The 21,614-nt window shown below is 32.6% G+C and overlaps 2 protein-coding genes across 8 annotated transcripts; both read right to left on the bottom strand.

Moving 5' to 3' along the window:
- Positions 1-1,989: 1,989 nt before the first annotated feature.
- On the bottom strand, positions 1,990-3,062 carry LOC123891952. Its single transcript, XM_045941813.1, has 2 exons — positions 2,589-3,062; positions 1,990-2,469 (listed from the first exon to the last, which is right to left on the bottom strand). The coding sequence occupies exons 1-2, from the start codon at positions 3,060-3,062 to the stop codon at positions 1,990-1,992; spliced, it is 954 nt and encodes a 317-aa protein (XP_045797769.1).
- Positions 3,063-6,039: 2,977 nt separating this feature from the next.
- On the bottom strand, positions 6,040-21,502 carry LOC123889399. 7 transcript variants are annotated; one of them, XM_045938721.1, is made up of 7 exons: positions 19,875-21,455; positions 19,493-19,553; positions 19,278-19,350; positions 19,116-19,174; positions 18,017-18,127; positions 17,531-17,629; positions 13,151-14,476 (listed from the first exon to the last, which is right to left on the bottom strand). In XM_045938721.1, exons 5-7 carry the CDS (start codon positions 18,123-18,125, stop codon positions 13,410-13,412), a joined length of 1,275 nt encoding a protein of 424 aa, XP_045794677.1. In that variant the 5' UTR covers positions 18,126-18,127; positions 19,116-19,174; positions 19,278-19,350; positions 19,493-19,553; positions 19,875-21,455; the 3' UTR covers positions 13,151-13,409. The 7 variants fall into 7 exon arrangements, 5 of the variants coding, with proteins under 5 accessions (XP_045794677.1, XP_045794676.1, XP_045794675.1 ...); XM_045938720.1 differs by having other exon boundaries at positions 19,493-20,032; positions 20,417-21,455; XM_045938719.1 differs by having other exon boundaries at positions 18,017-18,182; positions 19,493-21,455.
- Between the last annotated feature and the right edge of the window lie 112 nt (positions 21,503-21,614).

Genomic DNA, 21,614 nt, shown 5'->3' with positions numbered 1-21,614 from the left:
TGGTTGGACTTCTTAAAAATCTATTGAAGCAAGCTCATGATCCCTATGTTCTTTTCTATCATGAACAATCATGACATTAGCAATATAATTCTCATAAAAAGTAAAAATAGTCTTTCAAAATTTAACTACTAAAATTACAAATAATTTCCTATAGGTGCATATGTGTACTTTTTAAGTTTTGGATGTGTACATAGATTATCGAAAATTAGTGATTGTAGTAAGTTAGATACCTTTTCACACTTGCTACAATGATTAAAATGATAGATTAAAAGTGATTCTAAGTGTTAATATATTTTAGAAATAAAAAAAAAAAAAACTAGGTGTAAAATGGAACAATTGGGATTGTTATCATTTTTTACAGAATTTTGCTATGATGATAAATACCACATGAGGCACTAGACAAATTTCCTATGATGATAATTTGTGGCTGGTTGGGTTTCATATGATGGAAATCCACATGACTTTAAATGTGAGCAAATATGAACTCCGCGCTTGAGTATTGTTGGAATCAGTCGGACCATGCATGCTTCCTGAGACCTGCTCGCCTCAGGTCGTCCTCGTAAAAATTGATCAAGATAATTTAATTGTGTGATGCACTTTTATAATTATTGTATTGAAATTCGTCATTTGAAAGTGTTATGTAAGTAAATTACTTAAATGACCAACTTATAGATATATAGGTCTTTCTCCACGACTACTAACACCCTCGATAACGGTGTAGTAGGAATTTGCTGAGACTTATAGTCTCAACTCACTCCCTTTTATTTTTTTCGGGTAAACAGGTATACCAACGAAGAGTAGGAGATAGCAATGATGGGATCGTTATGAGGCTAATAAGTTTTCGTTTAATGATTCCTCTATGTAGTGTGTGAACCTATGTATTAGAATCTAGTTCATTACGTATATCTTGCAATGTACTTAATTATGTTCAAACAATACGATTTGTGGATTATTTGCTTTGAACGAAACATCCTCTGCAATTTTAATATATATCCGAGTATTATTTATTTGTAATGCTTTCAATATTAGTCTAGATTTATATTTGGGGCATTATAGAATAAAATAAAGATAATTTCTCTTTCCACCCCCAAACTTCTCTTTTCGCACAGAAAATTTTGAAAAACATTTTTCAAAATTTTTAATGTAAATTGTTTACCAAATTTTACAATAAAAAATAATTTGGAAAACGTTTTTCGAATTTTTCTGCATGTTTTGCACGAAAAGAAAAACTTGGGGTAGAGCACCATCTAAAATATACTAACATAATGGACCAAAATGTAACTTATCCTTTAGAGTTTATGTTTGAAATCATTTATAAAAAAAATATGCTCTTTGAATCCACAGACGACCATAACGAAATAATGAATATAAATTTATTTCAATCAAAATTAAATTATTAAAAGTTTACTAATAAAAAAAGTTATCACATGTTTAGACCCGTTTTTTTTTACCAGAACAAGTTTAAACCACGATTTTTTTTTTTGAGGGGTGTGAAGTAAAAGTAAATTGTCTTGACCAAAGAAAAAAACTAAAGTAATTTGTTGAAGAAAAATGTTAAATATTCACTTTAGAAATCAGACCAATAAAGTTGGAATTGTACAGCATTATCATAAGAATACCTCTCCGTATCTACGGAGACGACGCAAATCAGACTACGGGTGTGTTTGATTTTGCTAAAGATATTTGAGGCTTCATGTTTAAATACATGCTACATCTCTTCTCAAATGACTTAAACACAAACACAGATATTTCAAATGACATAATAACAAATCAAGAGAATATATAAGATCAACCAAAAACATTACCAGGATCACAGGTTCACAAGTCATTCATCAAAAGTCACATAATCTGAGCAAAGATAATGAAACTAGAAACCATGCCAAGGATTTCTAGTCTAGATAGTTAAAATATAAGGAGATGAAAAACGGAACATAAGGAACGATCCAAACTAACAGAGAGTAACAAGCTTAATGGTGACAAGTTAACAGGCTACTCAACCAGAGAATAATCAACTTCATCATGTTGATTTCGAAAACACCAATCCAGCCAATAAGGTGTTGATCTACTACGAACTTCACGACTACTACCAGCAAGCATAATGCATTCCACCAGTTCATTATTACTTCCTGAATACACTTCACATTCTGCAGAATCCCGATCAATGGAATCCCAATCAATGGAATACACACGGTTGCTTTCAAATCCCCACTTACCCGGGTTTGCTAGCGCATAGCATTTGTAAGGTGAATGAAATAATGCGCGCTCACCCAAAGTTTGTAACTTAACATAACTCATTGTTTCCCAGTCTATCCTGTAGACATCCAATACTTTATTTGGTACAAAGTCAACCACAAGAAGCTCCGCATCACAACTAAGTAAACTATACGACCAGGAAGGTACATTGGGGGTATTCTTCAGTTTTAGAAATTTCAAACTTTCAGAGTTCAGACTAAGTACCCCTATTTCAGCCTTGTAGGTAAGAACATAAATAGTATTATTAAACAAAACAAAGTCCACAACCTTCCATGGATGTCCCCTTTTGGAATATGTTTTCCAACTAGAATTCCGAGAGTGATATACATACAAACCAGGAAACGTTTGCATGAAGCCACTAGGACAAATTCATCAGAGTCTCTGGTAAAAGCAAGTAATACACGACAAGCAAAATATGTCAAATCCTTTCTAACTACTGATATATCAATTATCTTCTGTTTTCTTGTAAATGGATTCATTAATTGAAGTATATTGTTGGCACCTGCCATGACCAGATATCCACTAGACGAACCACAATAGGACTTACCCCTAAAGTAACTCAACTTAGAGCTGTAAGCTCGTTTTTCCGGTATACTATAAAACGAGTAAAACCTTTTTGCATTCCTAGTAGTTTGCACAATCAGCGGTGATTGTGATTCTAGGAATTTTCTCCAATAAATTTTATGCACTGCCCTCCACTCCTTGCAAACCGCCGAAAAATTGAAGAGATCGTCAAAACTTACCAGTTTCTTAGATACGATATCAAGCATATCCCCATCAAGTGGACTGATATCCTTGTCTTCTTTCATTTTTTTCCCTGCTACAATGGCAATGTTAGGTGATTTACAAGGTCAATAGGAGGAGTACATATGCTTTTATTCATTTATTTAATGATATCATGGAAGAACGTGAAATAAAGAAATATTTGCAGACACTACAATAATCCAAGAAAGACATTGTCCTAAACAGAATACAACCACTTAACCACATTGAAAAACAATTCAGACATTTCTGAAGCTTCTCATCTAGTAGCAAGGATTCGTGATGATTTTAAATCAAACTTTCTATCATATAATTAGTAACTACAAAGTAAAACCACATTATGCACATAACATACTTGACATTAACTATGTGCACATAACATACTTAACATTAATTCTGATATAGTTCTCATACAGGAGTAAAATAATCCTTCAAAGTATAACTATTACAACTACAAACAACTTGCAGATTGCGAAGATAAGTATAGTTTACCTATTCCGACCAAATATAATGGTAAAGTCATAACACCTACTGCTAATAGCCTTAGATAGACTAAAAGAGAGTCCAAACTTAGTGTTGAAAGTTACCTCTAGTGTTGAAGTTATAGGGTTTCAGATAAGGAAAAACTGAAGTAGAAGATATAACTTCAAATATGATTATGGTTTGATATGATTTGCTTATAGAAGGGTATGCATCAACCCTTATTTACATTAGTACTACACTACTACTAGACTTTTAATTCTAATCAAAGAGGAAGAGAAATTATGATAGGGCAAAAATATATGAAAACTAATCCCAAGAGATAATTTAACATGCTCTATGAAAATATCTGCAGAAGGTTCAGGCTTCTACCATTGATACTGCAGCAGGTTCACGCTGATTTCTATGGAATTGCTGCAAAACAAACTTTCATTTGAGATAGCCGTGAGGCTAGACTGATTTCTTTTGGATAGCCATTAGTCAACCGAGAAACGCATCCAAGTAAGGAGAGAAAGAAAGGCAACTTAGGTGAGGAAAGAAACAACCTGAGATGGTTTCGTATGTGCTGTCATGCACCCTTATAGTTCAAACGGTGGGATAATCAAACTGAAGAACAGTGTGTGTGATTTGTCCTTGAGCTTTTTAACAGGTGATAGATCGCCAGGAAATGTTATGGTGGTGGTGGATAATGGAAATGGAAGTGGTAGTGGTTGGAAAACAGTTCTAAACACGTTGGAAGAAAGACATGGCAATGGAGTTTGGAAACCAAAGATAATAAAAAAGAATAAAGGATAATGACATTATATAGTAAAGTTCCAGAGCTTGAAGTCAGTATTTTACATAAGGAATAAAAGGAGAGAAATAAACTTGAATATATTGTGTTTTGACATGATTTGAATCAAGATACAAAAGAATAAGCATTAATCCTTCTTTAACTTATACAAGGACCCCTAATTCTTGTCAAATAGGAACAGACCATGAAATCAACCGAGAAATACAGAAATTAATCCTATGAAATTATGTAAGACATTCCATATCATCTAACAACCAGCAAAAGTTAAAGATGATGGAAAAGGGATGAGGACAAGCATCAATCCCTTTTATTTAACCTTAAAAGTTAAGAAAGAATTAACATCTACATCTCATAGTTTGAGTCCTAACTTAACATCTAGTTCATTTTTGTTTATTTTATTTTCTACAAAAAAATAAATTCAGGCAACTTAATATCTGTCACCCCAAATTTACAAATATTGGCTCTACATCAAACATCTATATGATAATAGGTAGCGCATCAAACACGTACACTAAGAAAAAGAAAATCACTTTCACGATGACAGCGTTATTGACATTACAGGACTGCCAAAAATGTGTGAATCTTTAAAGGCCAATATACTTGGACACTAGTTTGCCACTGTAATAAAATGGGGGAATTTGAAAGCTTGATCCATTTTAAGAATAAACCCCTATTTTTGTTATTCAAAGATATAAACTGTAGTCAGGTTGATGCTTGAAATATTTTTGTCATCAATTTAGTTCTCAATAGTGCAAAACATCAGAACTTAATTTGTTAATCGTCCAAAACATCATCATATGAGTCTTCACATCAGGATTCCATTACACTCGCTCTCTCAATCCGGAAAAAAAAAAAATAGCTAAATGACACTTTAAGTGTATTTCACATTTGCAAGTTCATGGAATTTGAGATTCAGGCCTAACTCAACCCTACAAAACCTGTTTGTAAGGTGAGAAAAGGCTAAGACTTATAAACATTACTTGGGCCTTATTTCTAGGCTGTGTGGGACTAAACAAACCTCGTCACACCTAGTATAATGAAGGGTGATGGACGTTGCAATGAAGGCAACCCAAAGTAGTTGCAATTAAGGCTACTTTCCAACACTCCCCCTCACGTACAGGGCTATGCACCTAGAGGATGGAAGGTTTGGGCAACCCAACAACAGATCTAGGATAAGCTTTTATAGCATCTTAGATATTGGACTTAGAATATAACTGAACCCAACAAAATTGACTTGAAAGGTGAAATTCATAAATGCATTACTTAACCTAAACACGTTGATTTGAGATTCAACACCTCACACCAAGCCCAACACAATGAAGATATGCTGTAGGCTGTAATGCTGGCAACCAAGAGTTGCTGAAATTAATGTGGCTTTCCAACACAAGTAAATTACCAAATACCCAAGAAACATGTAATTATTTGAAAGAACGTCAAAAATTTAACTAAAATTTCAACAAAGGAGAACATTGGGGGAACAATAAGGCTTCTGTCTGGTAACCTATCGATCATGGTTCAGCTACTGCCTCAGACTCCACAGTGGCAAAAGTCACACGAGACACAATACATACTTTTTAAAAATTTTAATCAAATAGCGAAAAAACAGTCTCAAAACAATAAATACAGCAAAACTATATGTTAAGAACTTAATGCTTCAATTTAAAAAATATATACGGACAACGATATGACAAGAACGATCATACATCCAAAAAATTAACTAAATTAAAAGATGGAGTATATATGAAACCATACCCGATGATGATAGAGGCAATGCATTGGAACTATTAGATCGGTTAGAATCCTCTTCATTGTTCCCTTGCTCCATTCCTAATTTCGTCGAGGCCATCTTGTCTACTTGCATCTCTGTGTGGTATACTATTGAGCTTAAAACTCTTTTATACAGAGTACATAAAAAGAACTCTCGTAAAATGAAGGGAAAACACGTCAAAGCTCGCCCCCCGTTGGTCACGTCATCGCCAAATAAAGATGCTTTCAAAATTGGAAACAGAAATGCATTTATTTAATTTGTAACATAGAAGTCACTCCCTCCGTCATAAAATTAGTGACCTACTTGTATCAAATCTCACTCAACATTTGTTACTATGTGTTGAACTCTGAATATTAAATTTAAATATTTTAAAAAACTAAGTTGAATAAAGGCAAAAGCCGCAAAAAAGGGAAATCTCATTAAAATAATTATTGCGAATACAGTCAAGGAAATACCGCTAAGAGAACGTATATATCAATAAAGAAAGGAACTACCATTAAACATAAAGGAATAAATAATAATCTATTTTACTATTTTGCATTATTTGTTAACATAAATTAACAAATCAAATAACATTTTATCCAAAAAAATATAATATTTAAATGTCAAATTACATTATGATGCTTTCTGAAATGAATCCGTAACACTGACAAGAATTGTATTTTATAGGCTAACTATGCAAGAAGCACATATATGACACAAAACCTGGATACAATACGAAACCTTCAAGAGGACATGGAAATTCTGAAAACAAAAAGATGCAACATAGTTAAGCATAATAGTAAAATGAAAAATTAATGCTTATAGATTAAAATACATGTGTGGATTAGAATGATAGTTAAATTTTTTAGAAAGATTGTAGTATGTAGATTAGCAGGATTCAATTAATGAATAAGGAGTATCCAACATGGCAAATATCTAACACCAGTAAAGCAACTATTTTGTAATTATCCAATCTTTCCAGTGGACTATTTTCCCCTCTTATGTATCCCTAGTAAAGCAATTATTTTTAAGTATGATTTTGTGTTTTTTTTAAACAGTAACAAATAGAATTAAAGGAGAACCTTACCTAAACCAGAAAGGATTAACTTACATCTTAGAGGTGTGAACCTTCATGAAGCATCTTTGCTTAAGTCAGCAAGAAGCATTCAGGCGGCATTTGACTCATTTAAAATTTTAATTCGATTTAAATGATCTCTAGTCCCTACAATATACACCACTTTTGAATTAAAAGTCCTTAAAACAATTTCTAACTAGTTTTAATCCTTTAAACATAGGAAAAGCTGTTTTTGGTCCTCAATGTTTTGGAACTAGTCACTATATTGTCCATATCAGAATTAATCATTGTAAAATGTGAACTATATCTATTTCTGTCCTTGGAATAAGAACTATATAGACGCTATAGTAAATATTACAAGAACTAAAACAAACAAAAAAGGACCAGAATCAAATTTTCTATGTTTCAAGACAATTTTATTATGGACTAAACTGGAAAAGGTGTATAGTACAGGGATCAAAAATGTATTTAAGCCTTTTGATTTGGCAACATGTAACCTTATTCTAAGTAAAAGTTGATTTACCAAAATTTTGCAACTACCATAAATGAATATTGATCTTAATTATTTCTGGAATCTAACCCAAAGGCACAAATACCTCCACTCCGTTGTGGCTTACAATGACTGAACCAGCAAGGCATGTTTCTAGCTTGGCATTTCTATTGTTTAATTTATGACAGTAGAAAAACACTTGAAAGTAGCATCAAACAAACAATTACGGCGATGAGGGAGAATTAAGAAACAGATTTAGCAATGTTTGGTATCATGTTGGATATATCAGAATCACGGCGACCCACCACGATTTGCCAAAAGTTACACTTAATAGCTTCTGCTAATCATGGTGGATCGCCGTGATTCTAGCATACTCACTGTGATACCAAACATACACTTAAATTGAGACCAAAAAACATAAGCACTCTAGATTTCTGATTTATGAAATGACATGGAAACAAGGGTGCAAAACTGACACTCGAATACGCACTTGATATATCTAATGTTCTTTTTTTAAGAAAAACTCGGTATCCGGCCCAAGGACGGACTAAATTTAACAAGGCTATAAATGCAGCTTATAGCAGCAAACCCCTAAACTTGTTTAAGCACATAAAGAATCATGGGTTATTATTATAAGAAAAAGAGTTGTTACTGTTAGAAATAACTGAGATTTTATTCATTGAGGACTTTCTACAAACACATTGATGTATAAACGAAATAGTAGAAAAGTTGAAGCATAGCTTTGTATAAGGAGAAGGAAAATCTCATCTTGGAGTTGAATCGAGAAGCAGTAGAAGTTTGGGGCATGGTGGTGATGGATGCAAAATACAATCAAAGATCGATCAATGATGATGTTAGTGTTCCGTCCTTAGAATTAACAACTTGTCTTACTCTTTTCGGTGGTTTTCTGTTTTTTATTTTGAAATTCTCTACAACTAAAGTGTGTACATTTTTTTTCATGTAGGTCGGTAATTAGAAAATTTAACTCATTGATAAGTGAAATAGTCAGAATTCAAACATCGATTATTTAGTGCAATATCAACTAAGCTACACGGTATATCCATATCTAATAGGCAAAATTACAATCCTTCATTTTTATTTTTGTTTCCTTTTTTTTATGATTTATCTTTTATCACACCCTCATATAGGTTGTTTTTTCTTAATTTTTATTATTAAAAAATTATTTAGATGGCAATCCACATGGGATACTCTTATTTTTTAAATTTTCTTTTATTGAAATTAAAACAATCCAGAAAAATAACATCAAAATATGGTACAAGTGGTTGATACTTGGGACCTTTAATTATTTGAACCTGAGTTCAATCCCCAACCGGTGCATATAGAGAAATATTTGTTGGGAGAGGTCAACCCCTTAAATCAGTTACCTCGAGGGGGATTAGTCTCTGCAGTTACACGTGGAGGATACATTTGATTTACCAAAAAAAAACAATCCAGAAAATGTATGAATATTCATCACTGTGTTCATATTTCATCTTCATTTGATTACGTAAATTAGTTTCATATCGCCCGTCCCATGGAGACTCTGTTCCCGAACACTTTATAAAATAACATTTATATGTATATATTTATGTATTTTATATGTTTTATTTATTTATATGTTCACACATTCATATATTTATTTATATTATTATTAAACTTTTTTTTCATTTAGTTTGATTGAAAATAATAGAAATTTGATAATTTTTTAATGTTGATGGATCTCTGCTGAAACGGTGGGGATCCGCAAAGATGTGGATGGAGAAAGAATATTCTCCGAAGCGGAAAATGGGGACAGGGATGGAAATCATTTTAAATGGTGGAGAATTGTGTGGTAAAGTATTCACCGCTCATTCTCGCCCGTTAACATCCCTACGCTTAAATATCAACATATATTTTCCTTATAGTGTCTCCCGTACTACTAGGGGTACTCGCAGTTCGGTTTGGATCGGTTTTGAGGCAAAAATTCATCCGATCCAAAAATAAATTCATTTGCGGTTTGGTTCAGTTTTGGATGACAAATAAAAAAAATTCGATCAAATCCGATCCAATATTATGCGGTTTAATTTGGATCGGTTTTTGGATATCCAAATTATAAATTGTAATTTTTTTTAATAAATATAAATATTATAAAAAACAATACAAAATAATAGTTTGACATTTTTGACAAAATAAATATTAAGTTTGATGTAAAATATAACATATAATATATTGAAAATTAATATTTTGGAATGACAATTACCAATTATATTCGAAACATATAAAAAGTAAAAAAAATTAAATTAAATTAAACTAACATATAGTATTAACAAAATTTAAAATGAAAAAAAAAGGTTAATGCAATATATATATATATATATATACTAATAAAAAGATAAATAAATATTAAAATATATGTATGCGGTTTGGTTCGGTTTGGATCGGTTTTAAGAAATCAATCCGAAATCCGATTCGATCCAGCGGTTTTCACAAAAGAACATCCAAACACATCCAAAAAACTTCGGTTTTTTGCGGTTTTCGGTTTTTTTGGATCAATTTTCGGTTTTTATTTGGATTGGTTTGGATTTAAGCACCCCTACGTACTACTCCCTCATTATTACATGATTGCATTTCTCTTCTTCTTGCATTCTTGCTTTGTATCAACAACACATATATCTATCCTCTTCCTCTTGTTTTCTCTATGGTGATTTGGTATGAAATTGTATTTGCTCTAGAAATAATTATTACTCCCTCCGGTCATTTTTATAAGAAACACTTTGAAAAAAACACACAGGCCAAGGAAGCTAATTTTCTCATTAATAATTTTAAAATTTTATGTATTGTTCCAGAAGTAACCTTAGACTAACATGGGGAATATGTCTCTCTAATTAATGCACTATCATTGGAATGAATTATTTGATTTTATTTAATAAGGGTACAAATAGAATTGTGTATTTAATAAAGAATAAATTTAAAGAATATTTCTTATAAAAAGGACCAAATAAAAATTTCAAAGTGTTCCTTATAAAAAAGACCGAAGGGAGTAGTTACTTTACATTATTATATTTAGAAATCTTCATAGGAATTGTTTTGTATGAATATTTTAGATATTAAATAAGAAACTCAATTTTTTTTTTATAATTCAAATTTTTTATACTACATATTAAGTTTGCTCTTATGCCACCAAAATCTTAAAAACGATTTTGTCTTCACAATCTTTATACTAAAAAAAATATCTTTCAACTGTTATCATGACAATGGTAAAATCATTGCTAACTTTAAAAGTTGGTAAAGTACTAACTGATAAACAGTTTGTCATTAATTTCAATTAATATTTTTGAAAGATCATTATTTATTACAATCAAAGATTGCTAAACATTGGAAGATTATCATGCATAAAAACAATCAGTTTTGAGATATGAAATTTTCAAAAACCAAAATTAAATTCAAACATAAAAATCAATTTTCAATAGTATTACTCTTCATGATAAATATATCTTTCATACAAATAATTTATCCATTAGGTTTAAAAAAGAATTGAAATATTAAAAGTATAATAAAATGTACTCCCTCCTTTTCATAATGAGTATATTAAAATACAAAAACAAAATACAAAACACATAATGGAATAAAATAAAACCTAAGAAAACTTGTCCTGTAGAATTTGTTTAAAATCATTTATAAAAATATGCTCTATGAACAAGTCCACATACAACCATAACGAAATAATGAATATAACTTTATTTCAAATCAAATTTAAATGATTAGAAGTTTACTAATAAAAAAATTATAACAACTTTAAACCATTTTTTTTTTTACCAAAACAAGTTTTGAACCATGGCTATTAACTATAAATACATTCTTCATCCACTTAATTGTTTTCAGGGGTGTAAAAATGAAAGTAAACCTTGTAACAAAAAATAAATAAAAAAATAAAAGTAAACCGTTGCAGAAAAACGTTAAATAATCACTTTATTAATCAGAAAATATAAAATTAAAATAAGTATTTCAATAAATTGAATCAAAAAAATTATGTTGAAGTGTATTGGTGGCTGCCTTGTATTGTAACTAAGATTGGAGTGGTGAATTTTACACATCTTGTGCATAATTCATTCTAATAAAATTGGCTTAAATGCAGTTTTGCCCCCCCTGTTTTGATTAAATCGGAATTTTACCCCCCCTGTTTTTAAACGCGGACTTTTACCCCCCATGTTTTATAATTTGTTGGATTTTGCCCCCCCTAAAATTCTGCTTTCGAGTCACAACTTTAAAGCTTCGCACACAACTCAATTTTGATCAATAATTTACCAAAAGGATACCGAAATGACCGTAATCGAGTTATCTTTCCACATAATCAAACCCAACTGAATTTGGAGTTACAAAGAGAGATTAATTACCGTTTTAGTGAAGGTATGTCCCCCAAAATTCTGCAAAAAATCTGCTTTCGAGTCACAACTTCAAAGCTTCGCATACAACTCAATTTGGATCCATAATTCACCAAACGGCTACCGAAATGACCATAATCGAGTTATCTTTCCACATAATCAAACCCCACTGAATTTGGAGTTACAAAGAGAGATTAATTACCGTTTTAGTGAAGGTATGTCCCCAAAATTCTGCAAAAAATCTGCTTTCGAGTCACAACTTCAAAGCTTCGCATACAACTCAATTTGGATCCATAATTCACCAAATGGCTACCGAAATGACCGTAATCGAGTTAGCTTTCCACAGAATCAAACCCCACTAAATTTGGAGTTACAGAGAGAGATTAATTACCGTTTTAGTGAAGGTCTGTCCAATTACTAATTATGCAGAAATCTACTTGTGATCTTCAAATTCAACATCGTCTACCAAACACATCGTAACTCCAAATTCTACGAAATTGAAATGCCAACAAGGGTAATTTCGTTAGATTTCCATACATGTAAATAGTATTAAAAAATGAGCTACAGGGTGAGAGGAATGACGAGAATACCAGTAGTAGTTTCATACGATAATTAATTTGAACAGACCTTCACTAAAACAGTAATTAATCTCTCTCTGTAACTCCAAATTTAGTGGAGTTTGATTCTGTGGAAAACTAACTCGATTGCGGTCGTTTCGGTACTAGTTTGGTGAATTATTGATCCAAATTGAGTTCTGTGCGTAGCTTTGAACTTGAGGCTCATAAGCAGATTTTGTGCAAAATTTTTGGTGGGGGGGCAAAATCCAACAAATTATAAAATAGGGGGGGTAAAATTCCGCATTTTAAAATAGGGGGGTAAAATTCCGCATTTTTCAAAATAGGGGGGGTAAAACTGCATTTAAGCCAATAAAATTTGCTTTTCCAAAAAAAAATAAAAATTATGATGAAGTAGGGCTGCATCATACTATTTGATCTTACCTCGAGTTTGCTTAGATAAACATAATACCTCGCCATATTTGAGGTGACGGCAGACATCAGACTACGGGTGTGTTTCGTTTTGCCAACGATCGCTATGAGACTAAATGTTTAAGCACATGCGACATCTTTTCACAAATGACTTAAACACAAATATTTCAAGTAAATAACATGATAACAAATAAAGACATTCAAATGAAATTTATAAAAGAAATCATACCACCATTTTAAGCCAAAAACCTTCAGAGAATACATAAGATAAACCAAAACATTACAAGGTTCAACAGTAATTCATCAAAAGTAGCATAATCTGACAACAGATAATGAAACTAGAAACTATGACAAAGTTTTCTAGTCTAGCAAGTTAAAATACAAGGAAATAAAAAGCGAATACAAGCAACAAGATCCAAATTAACAGAGTAATATGCTGCGTGGTGCCAGGCTCGCATACTACTCAACCAGAGAATAATCAACTTCATCTGGTTGATTGCGAAAACACCAATCCATCCAATAAGGTCTTGATTTAGAAGGAATTTGATGGTTACCAGCAAGCAAAAAGCTTTCGATCAGTTCATTATTACTCCCTGAATACACTTCATATTGTCCCCATTCCCAATTAATATGATACACACGGTTGCTTTCATATCCCCACTTACCCGGGTTCGCCAGCGCATAGCATTTGTATGACGAATGAAATAATGCGACGTCACCCAAAGTATCTAACTTCACATAACTCATTGTTTCCCGATCAATCTTGTAGATATCCAATACTTGATTCGGTTCAAAGCGAACCACTAGAAGCTCACCATCACAACTAAGTAAATGATACAACCGGGAGGAAGGTACATCGGGAGTATTCTTCAGGTTTAGAAATTTCAAGCTCCCAGAGTTCAGGCTAAGTACCCCTACTTCAGCCTTGTCGGTGAGAACATAAATAATATTTTTAAATACAGCAAAGTCCACAATCTTCCATGGATGTCCCATTTTGGAATAAGTTTGCCAACTACAATTTTGGGACTGATAGACATACAGACCGAACAAACGTTTACATGATGCTAATACGAGAAATTCATCGGACCCTTTGGCAAAAGCAATTAAGACACGGCCAGCAAAATAAGTCCAATCCTTAACAATCATTGAGGTATCAATGATCTTCTTGTTTCTTTTAAATGGATTTATAAGGTGAAGTGTCTTGTTGGCACCCGCCATGGTCAGATATCCACAGGACGAACCAGAATAAGATAAACCCCAAATATTACTCAACTTAGAGCTGTAAGCTCGATTTTCAGGTATACTATAAAAAGAGCAAAACTTTTTTGCATACGTAGTAGTATGCACAATCAGAGGTGAATGGGATTCTAGAAATTTTCTCCAATAAGTTTTCTGAACTGCCCTCCACTCCGTGCAAACATCCGAGAAGCTAAATATATCGTCAAAACTTAGTAACTTCTGGGAAATTACTTCAAGTATTTCCGGAGGAAATGGATTGATAACCATAGCTTCTTTCATTTTTTTCTCTGTTACAATGACAATATTAGGTGATTTCCAATGTCAATAGGAGGAGTACATATGCTTTTATTCATTTATCTAATAGGAGGAGTACATAAAGAAATATTTGCAGACAGTACAATAATCCAAGAAAGATATTTTCCTAAACAGAAGACAACCACTTAACCACATTGAAACACAATTCGGGCATTTCTGAAGCTTTTTATTGAGTAATCAAAGTTTCTAACATATAATCGGTAACTATAAAGTAAAGCTACATTATGCACATAACATATTTGACATGAATTCTAATATAGTTCTCATATAGGAGTAAAACAATCCTTCAAAATATCACTGTTACAACTACAAAGAACTTGCAGATTGCGAAGATAAATATAGTTTACCTATTCCGACCAAATATAATGGTAACGTAACAACACCTGCTACTAATTAATAGCCCTAGTTAGACTAAAAGAGAGTCCTAACTTTGTGTTGACAGCTACCTGTGTTGAAGTTATAAGGTTTTAGATAAGGAAAAACTGAGGTGGAAGAAATAACTTTGAATATGATTATGATTTGATATGCTTTGCTAATACAGAAGGCTATGCATCAAACAGGTTCAGGCTTTTAATTCTAATCAAATAGGAAGACAAATCATGGTAGAACAAAAATATATGAAATTTAATCCTGAGAGATAATTTAAGATTCTGTACGAAAATATCTGCAGCAGATTCAGGCTGATTTCTCTGGTATAGCTGCAGAACCAGCTTACATCAGAGATAGCCATGAGGCTAGAATGATTTCTTTTGGATAGCCATTAGTCAACTAGAAATGCATCCAAGTAAAAGAGGGAAAGGCAACTTAAGTGAGGAAAGAAATAACCTGAGATGGTTTCTAACGTGCTGTCATGCACCCTTATATAGTTCACACTGTGGCATAATCAAACTGAAGAAAAGTGTATGTGGTTGGAAAACAGTTATAAATACGTCGGAAGAAAGAGTGAAAGACATGGCTATGGAGTTTGCAAACCAAAGATGCAGAAAAATGATGGGACAAGTCATGGAGGATGCTACCAAGTTGAAGTCAGTGTTTTACATAAGGAATAAAAGGAAAGAAATAAACTTGAATTATGTGTGTTTTGACATTATTTCAATCAAGAAACAAAAGAATAAGCATTAACCCTTCTTTAACTAAACTAGGACCCCTAATTCTAGTCAAATAGGAAACAGATCCTGAAATCAACTAAAAAATACGGAAATTCCATATCATCAACAACCAGCAAAACTTAAAGATGATGGAAGCTATTACTTATACAGTTTAGGACAGACATCAATCCCTATTATTTACCCTTAAACGTTGAGGAAGAATTAACATCTAGATCTCATAGTAAACAAGATATTTGCAGCCAGGACACCATAATAACCTAACACCTTTGAGTCCTAACTTAACACCTTCATTTTGATTTATTTAATTTTCTACAAAAAAATTCAGGCAACTTAATATCTGTCACCCCAAATTTGCAAATACCGGCTCTACCTCAAACAACTTTATGATAATATGGTAGCGCATCAAACACGTAAACTAAGAAAAAGAAAATCACTTTGACGATGACAGCATGACATTACAGGACAAGCTAAACAGTGAGAATCTTTCAAGGCCAATATATTTGGACAAAAGTTTCCCACTGACATAAAATGGATGAATCTGAAAGCTTGATATATTTTAAGAATAAACCCCTATTTTTGCCCTTCAAAGATATAATTTGCAGTCAGGTTGATCCTTGAAATATTTTTGTCATCAATTTAGTTCTCAATAGTGCAAAACACTTCAAATGAATCTTCAGATCAGGATTCCATTAAACTTACTCTCTCAATCAGACAAAAAGAAACAATTAAATGACACTTTAATTGTATAAATAGAGGATTAAATTGATGTCAAAATTCTTTTGAGTACTAATAAAATGATGACATGAGAGTCATTGGAGAATCAAAATAGGGGCTTACTTAAACTCTAATTAAATATCTAATTAATTCAAGCTAAATTTATCATTCAATTGTTTCTTATTTAAGAGAATAAACAAATGGCAGACAGAACATGTACTGTAAAAATATGCAATATTTCACATTTTCAAGTTCATGGAATGTGTTTGCAAGTTCATGGAATGTGAGATTCAGGGCTAACTCAACTCCACAAAACCAGTTTGTAAGGTGGGAACTGGCCAAGATATATAAACATTACTTGGGCCTTGTTTCAAGGCTATATGGGACTAAACACACCTCATCACGCCTAGCATAATGAAGGCATTGGAGGTTGCAATCAAGGCAACCCAAAGTAGTTTGCAATTAAGGCGACTTGGGGTGGGGCGTAATTAAGGGATTATCCAATAATCCAACACTCCCCCTCATGTACAGGGCTATGCACCTAGAGGATGGAAGTTTCGGCCAACCCAACAACAGATCTAGGACAAGCCTTTATACCATCTTAGATATTGGTTGGACTTAGAATATAACTCAACCGCACAAAATTGACTTGAAAGGTGAAATCCATATAAGCAATACTTAGGCTATATCTTTAGGCGATTTGAGATTCAATGCCCCACCTCACACTGCCCAACACAATGAAGATGTTGTAGACTGTAATGGTGGCAACCCAAAGTTGCTGAATTAATGTGGCTTTCCAACACAAGTAAATTACCTCATGCCCAAGAAACATGTAAATAGTTGAATGAAACTTCAAAAATTTAAGTGAAATTTCAACAAAGGAGAACATTTGGGGAACAATAAGGCGTCTATCTGGTAACCTATCAGTCGTCATGGTTCAGCAGCAAAAACTGCCTCATACTCCACAATACATTGGCAGAAGTCACATGACACGACTGAGACACAATACATATTTCTTTAAAATTTTATTCAAATAGCATAAAAACAGTTTCATAAAACAATAAACATAGGAAAATTATATGTTAAGAATTCTGTGCTTCAATTTAAAAAATATTGAACGACAACGATATGACAAGAACGATCATACATCCAAAAATTAACAAAATTAAAAGATGAAGTATATATAAGAATATGAAACCATACTTGATGATGATCGACGCGTTCGCTTGGAACTATTAGATCGGTTAGAATCATCTTCATTGTTCCCTTGCTCCATTCCTAATTTCTTCGAGGCCATCTTGTCTACATGCATAACCAAGAAACATGTAAATATTTGAATGAAACTTCAAAAAATTAACTGAAATTTCAACAAAGGAAAACATTGGGAGAACAATAAGGCTTCTATTTGGTAACCTTTCAGTCATCATGGTTCAGTAGCAAAAACTGCCTCAGACTCCACAGTGACAGAAGTCACATGGCACGACTGAGACACAATACATATTTCTTTAAAATATTATTCAAATAGCATAAAAACATCCTCATAAAACAATAAACATAGGAATATTATATGTTAAGAATTCTGTGCTTCAATTTAAAAAATATTGACAGACAACAATATGATAAGAACGATCATACATCCAAAAATTAACAAAATTAAAAGATGAAGTATATAAGAATATGAAACCATACTTGATGATGATCGACGCGTTTGATTGGAACTATTAGATCGGTTAGAATCATCTTCATTGTTCCCTTGCTCCGTTCCTAATTTCTTCAAGGCCATCTTGTCTACTTGCATCTATGTGTGGTATACTATTGAGCTTAAAACCCTTTTATAATGAGGGCATACACGGAGCTCGCGTAAAATGAAAGGAAAACACGTCAATGCTCGTTACCCATTGGTCACCTCATCCCCAAATAAAGAAGATTTTGAAATTGGAAAAAGAGATACATTTATTAAAAGTTAATGTTATTGTACCAAATCTAACACAACATTTGTCACTATGTGTTGATCTCTGAATACTAAATTTGAAAACAACTATGTTGATTAAGGCAAAGCCGCAGAAAAGGGACATCTTATTAAATTTTTTTGAATACAGTCAAGGAAAAAAACGCTAAAAACCTACAATATCAATTCTTAGAATTGGGAGTTGGGCCTAACTCATTTTTACAAAACCGGCTTGTAAAGTGAGGATTGTCTCTACTTTATAAACATATATTTAGGCCATCTCACAACTGATGTAGGACTTCTTAACACACCCCCTCGCGCCCAGCACTTTTGGGCTCGGGGCGAGGAAATAAATGGTGAATGGCCCGATCAGAAATCTGATAGGGTAATTGGAAGTTGGGCCTAACTCATCCTTACAAAACCGGCTTGTAAGGTAAGGATTGCGTCTACTTTATAAACATATATTCAGGTCATCACGCAACCGATGTGGGACTTATTAACATCAATAAAGAAAGGAACTACCATTTAAAAATAAAGGAATAAAATAATAATTTATTTTACTATTTCGTATTATTTGTTGACATGCATTAACAAATCCAATAACATTTTACCGGGAAAATATAATATTTACATGTCAAATTACATTAAGGTGCTTTCTGTGAAGAATCCGTAACACTGACAACTAATTATATTTTAATAGGCTAACTATGGAGGAAGCTCGGATATGACACAAAACCTGGATACATTCCCCTCTTATGCATCACCAGTAAAGCAATTATTTGTAAGTATGATTTTATGTCTTTTAAAACAGTAACAAATAGAATTAAAGAAGAGACTTACCTAAACCAGAGAGGTTTGACTTACACGCTAGAGGTGTGCACCTTTGTGAAGCATCTTCGCTTTAGTCATAAAGAGGACATGGCAATTTCAGAAAAGCAAAGGATATAACACAATTAGGTATAATAGTAACAACAAAACACAAAAACATAAAGATTAACATACATGTGTGGCACGCACAGACCCTAACACTTCCACCTGCGTTTGAACATACATTGTTGTGTATCATTGCTCGTTCCTGGCAACAATCTTAAAATTTAGAATGATAGTTCCAAAACAACAGTGAAAAATTTAGCATTCAATTGGTGAATGAAGGAGTATCCAGCATGATTTTGTGTTTTTTGTAAACAGTAATAAATAGAGTTAAAGGAGAGCCTTACCTAAACAAGGAAGGCCTGACTAACATGCTAGCGTGAACCATGTTGATGCAGCATTCAGGCACTGTTTGGCTCATTTAAGATTTTAGCTTGATTTAAATTATTTTTAGTCCGTACAATATACACCAATTTTGAATTTAGTCCTTATAACAATTTCTTACTAGTTTTAATCCTTTAAATATAGGAAACGCTGTTTTTTATCCTCGTTGTTTTGGAATAAGGACTATATAGAGACTTTCAAACATAGATGAATATTACAAGAACTTAAACAAACAAAAGAGGACCAAAAGCAAATTTCCTATGTTTCAAGTAAATTTTGTTATGGACTAAACTATAAAAGCTGTATGTTATAGGAACCAAAACTTATTTAAGCTATTTTCATTACCTACATGTAACCTTATGCCCATGAAAAGTTGATTTTCCAAAAAAATTGCATAAGTAAATATTGGTCTTAATTATTTCTGGAATCTAACCCAAAAGCACAAGTTCCTCCACTCCCTTGTGGCTGCATGTTTCTAGCTTGGCATTTATATTGTTTAAATTCTGAAAGTAGAAAAAACACTTCAAAGTAGTATTAAACAATTGTGAAAATGTATTGCTGAATTGAAATCTATTACAGTATATCATTTGAAGTTCACTTATAAATCATAATTATGATTAGCCAACACAAAGAGGATTATGTTTCAAGCAATAAATTTCAAGGGCATAAATAAAGAGACTTTCTAAAAGGCACACCGGCTCATAACGATTCGAGATATAGATTTCTAAGTTCTAACCTTTGTATCAATGAAATGGCACCATGAGGGTGAATTAGTCACAAATTTAACAGGAAAACATAATATATAATCACATATTTAACAGGAAAACAAAATATATAGCACTTGTTTTCTCTAACCCCAATTGTTAATCTTTTTATTTTTTTATTACCATGATATACCACTGCAGTTAGCAGCGATGAATAATCTCCGTCGGTGAACCTCTGGGACACACAAGGTAGGTTCTCCTCTCCCAACCGAATTCTTTCCATACGTAAGAGCCAAGAATGAACCCCTGACTACTTGTAAATCATAATTATGATTAGTCAACGCAAATAGGATTATGTTCCAAGCAATAAACTTCAAGGGCATAAATAAAGAGATTTTCTAATAGAAACACGGGCTCATAACGATTCGAGATAGAGATTTCTAAGTTCTAACCTTTGTATCAATGAAATGGCACCATTAGGGTGAATTAGTCACAAATTTAACAGGAAAACAAAATATATAATCACATATTTAACAGGAAAACAAAATATATAGCACTTGTTTTCTCTAACCCCAATTTTTAATCTTTTTATTTTTTGATTACCATGATATACCACTGCAGTTAGCAATGAATAATCTCCGTCGTGGAACCTCTGGGACACACAAGGTAGGTTCTCCTCTCCCAACCAAATTATTTCCATACGCAAGAGCCAAGAATGAACCCCTGACCACTTGCTTAAGGGCCCAAGACACTTACCACTTGGACTAATTCATTGTTTGTGTCCCAATTGTTAATCTAAAGCTAGGATATGGAAATTTTATCCCATGAACAACCAATTCACAAATAGTGGAGAATCAACTTAGAAAATAATACACATAAAGAATCATGAGATATTATAACAAAAAGGGTCGTTACTGTTAGTATTAACTGAGATTTAATTCATTGAGGACTTTCCACAAACACATTAAAGTATAAACGAAATAGTAGAGAAGTTGAAGCATGTCTTTGTATAAGGAGAAGGAAAAACTCATCTTGGAGTTGACTTGAGAAGCAGTAGAATTTTGGGGCATGGTGGTGATGATGAATACAAAACACAATCAAAGTTCGATTGACGATGATGTTAGTGTTTTTCCTTCTGTAGAATGCAGAACTTGCCTTTCTTTTCGGTGGTTTCTGTTGTTTATTTTAAGATTTTCAAAAACTAAATTGAGTTTCCTTAAAGAAATTTTTTTTTTTTTAAAAAAAACAACTAAATTGATTGCGTCAAGCTTTCAATTAGCTACCTCTAATGCGAAGATAGTCGGGTCTCTTAATTATTTAATTTTGATTTCGATATTTTACTCGTATTTAGGAAGAAACATTACTTATGAGAGATCAACAT

Source organism: Trifolium pratense, linkage group LG6, assembly GCF_020283565.1.
Source record: "Trifolium pratense cultivar HEN17-A07 linkage group LG6, ARS_RC_1.1, whole genome shotgun sequence".
NCBI classification, from domain to species: domain Eukaryota; kingdom Viridiplantae; phylum Streptophyta; class Magnoliopsida; order Fabales; family Fabaceae; genus Trifolium; species Trifolium pratense.
The sequence above is the reverse complement of the archived record's forward strand: the minus strand, read 5'-3'. Positions and strand labels throughout refer to the sequence as shown.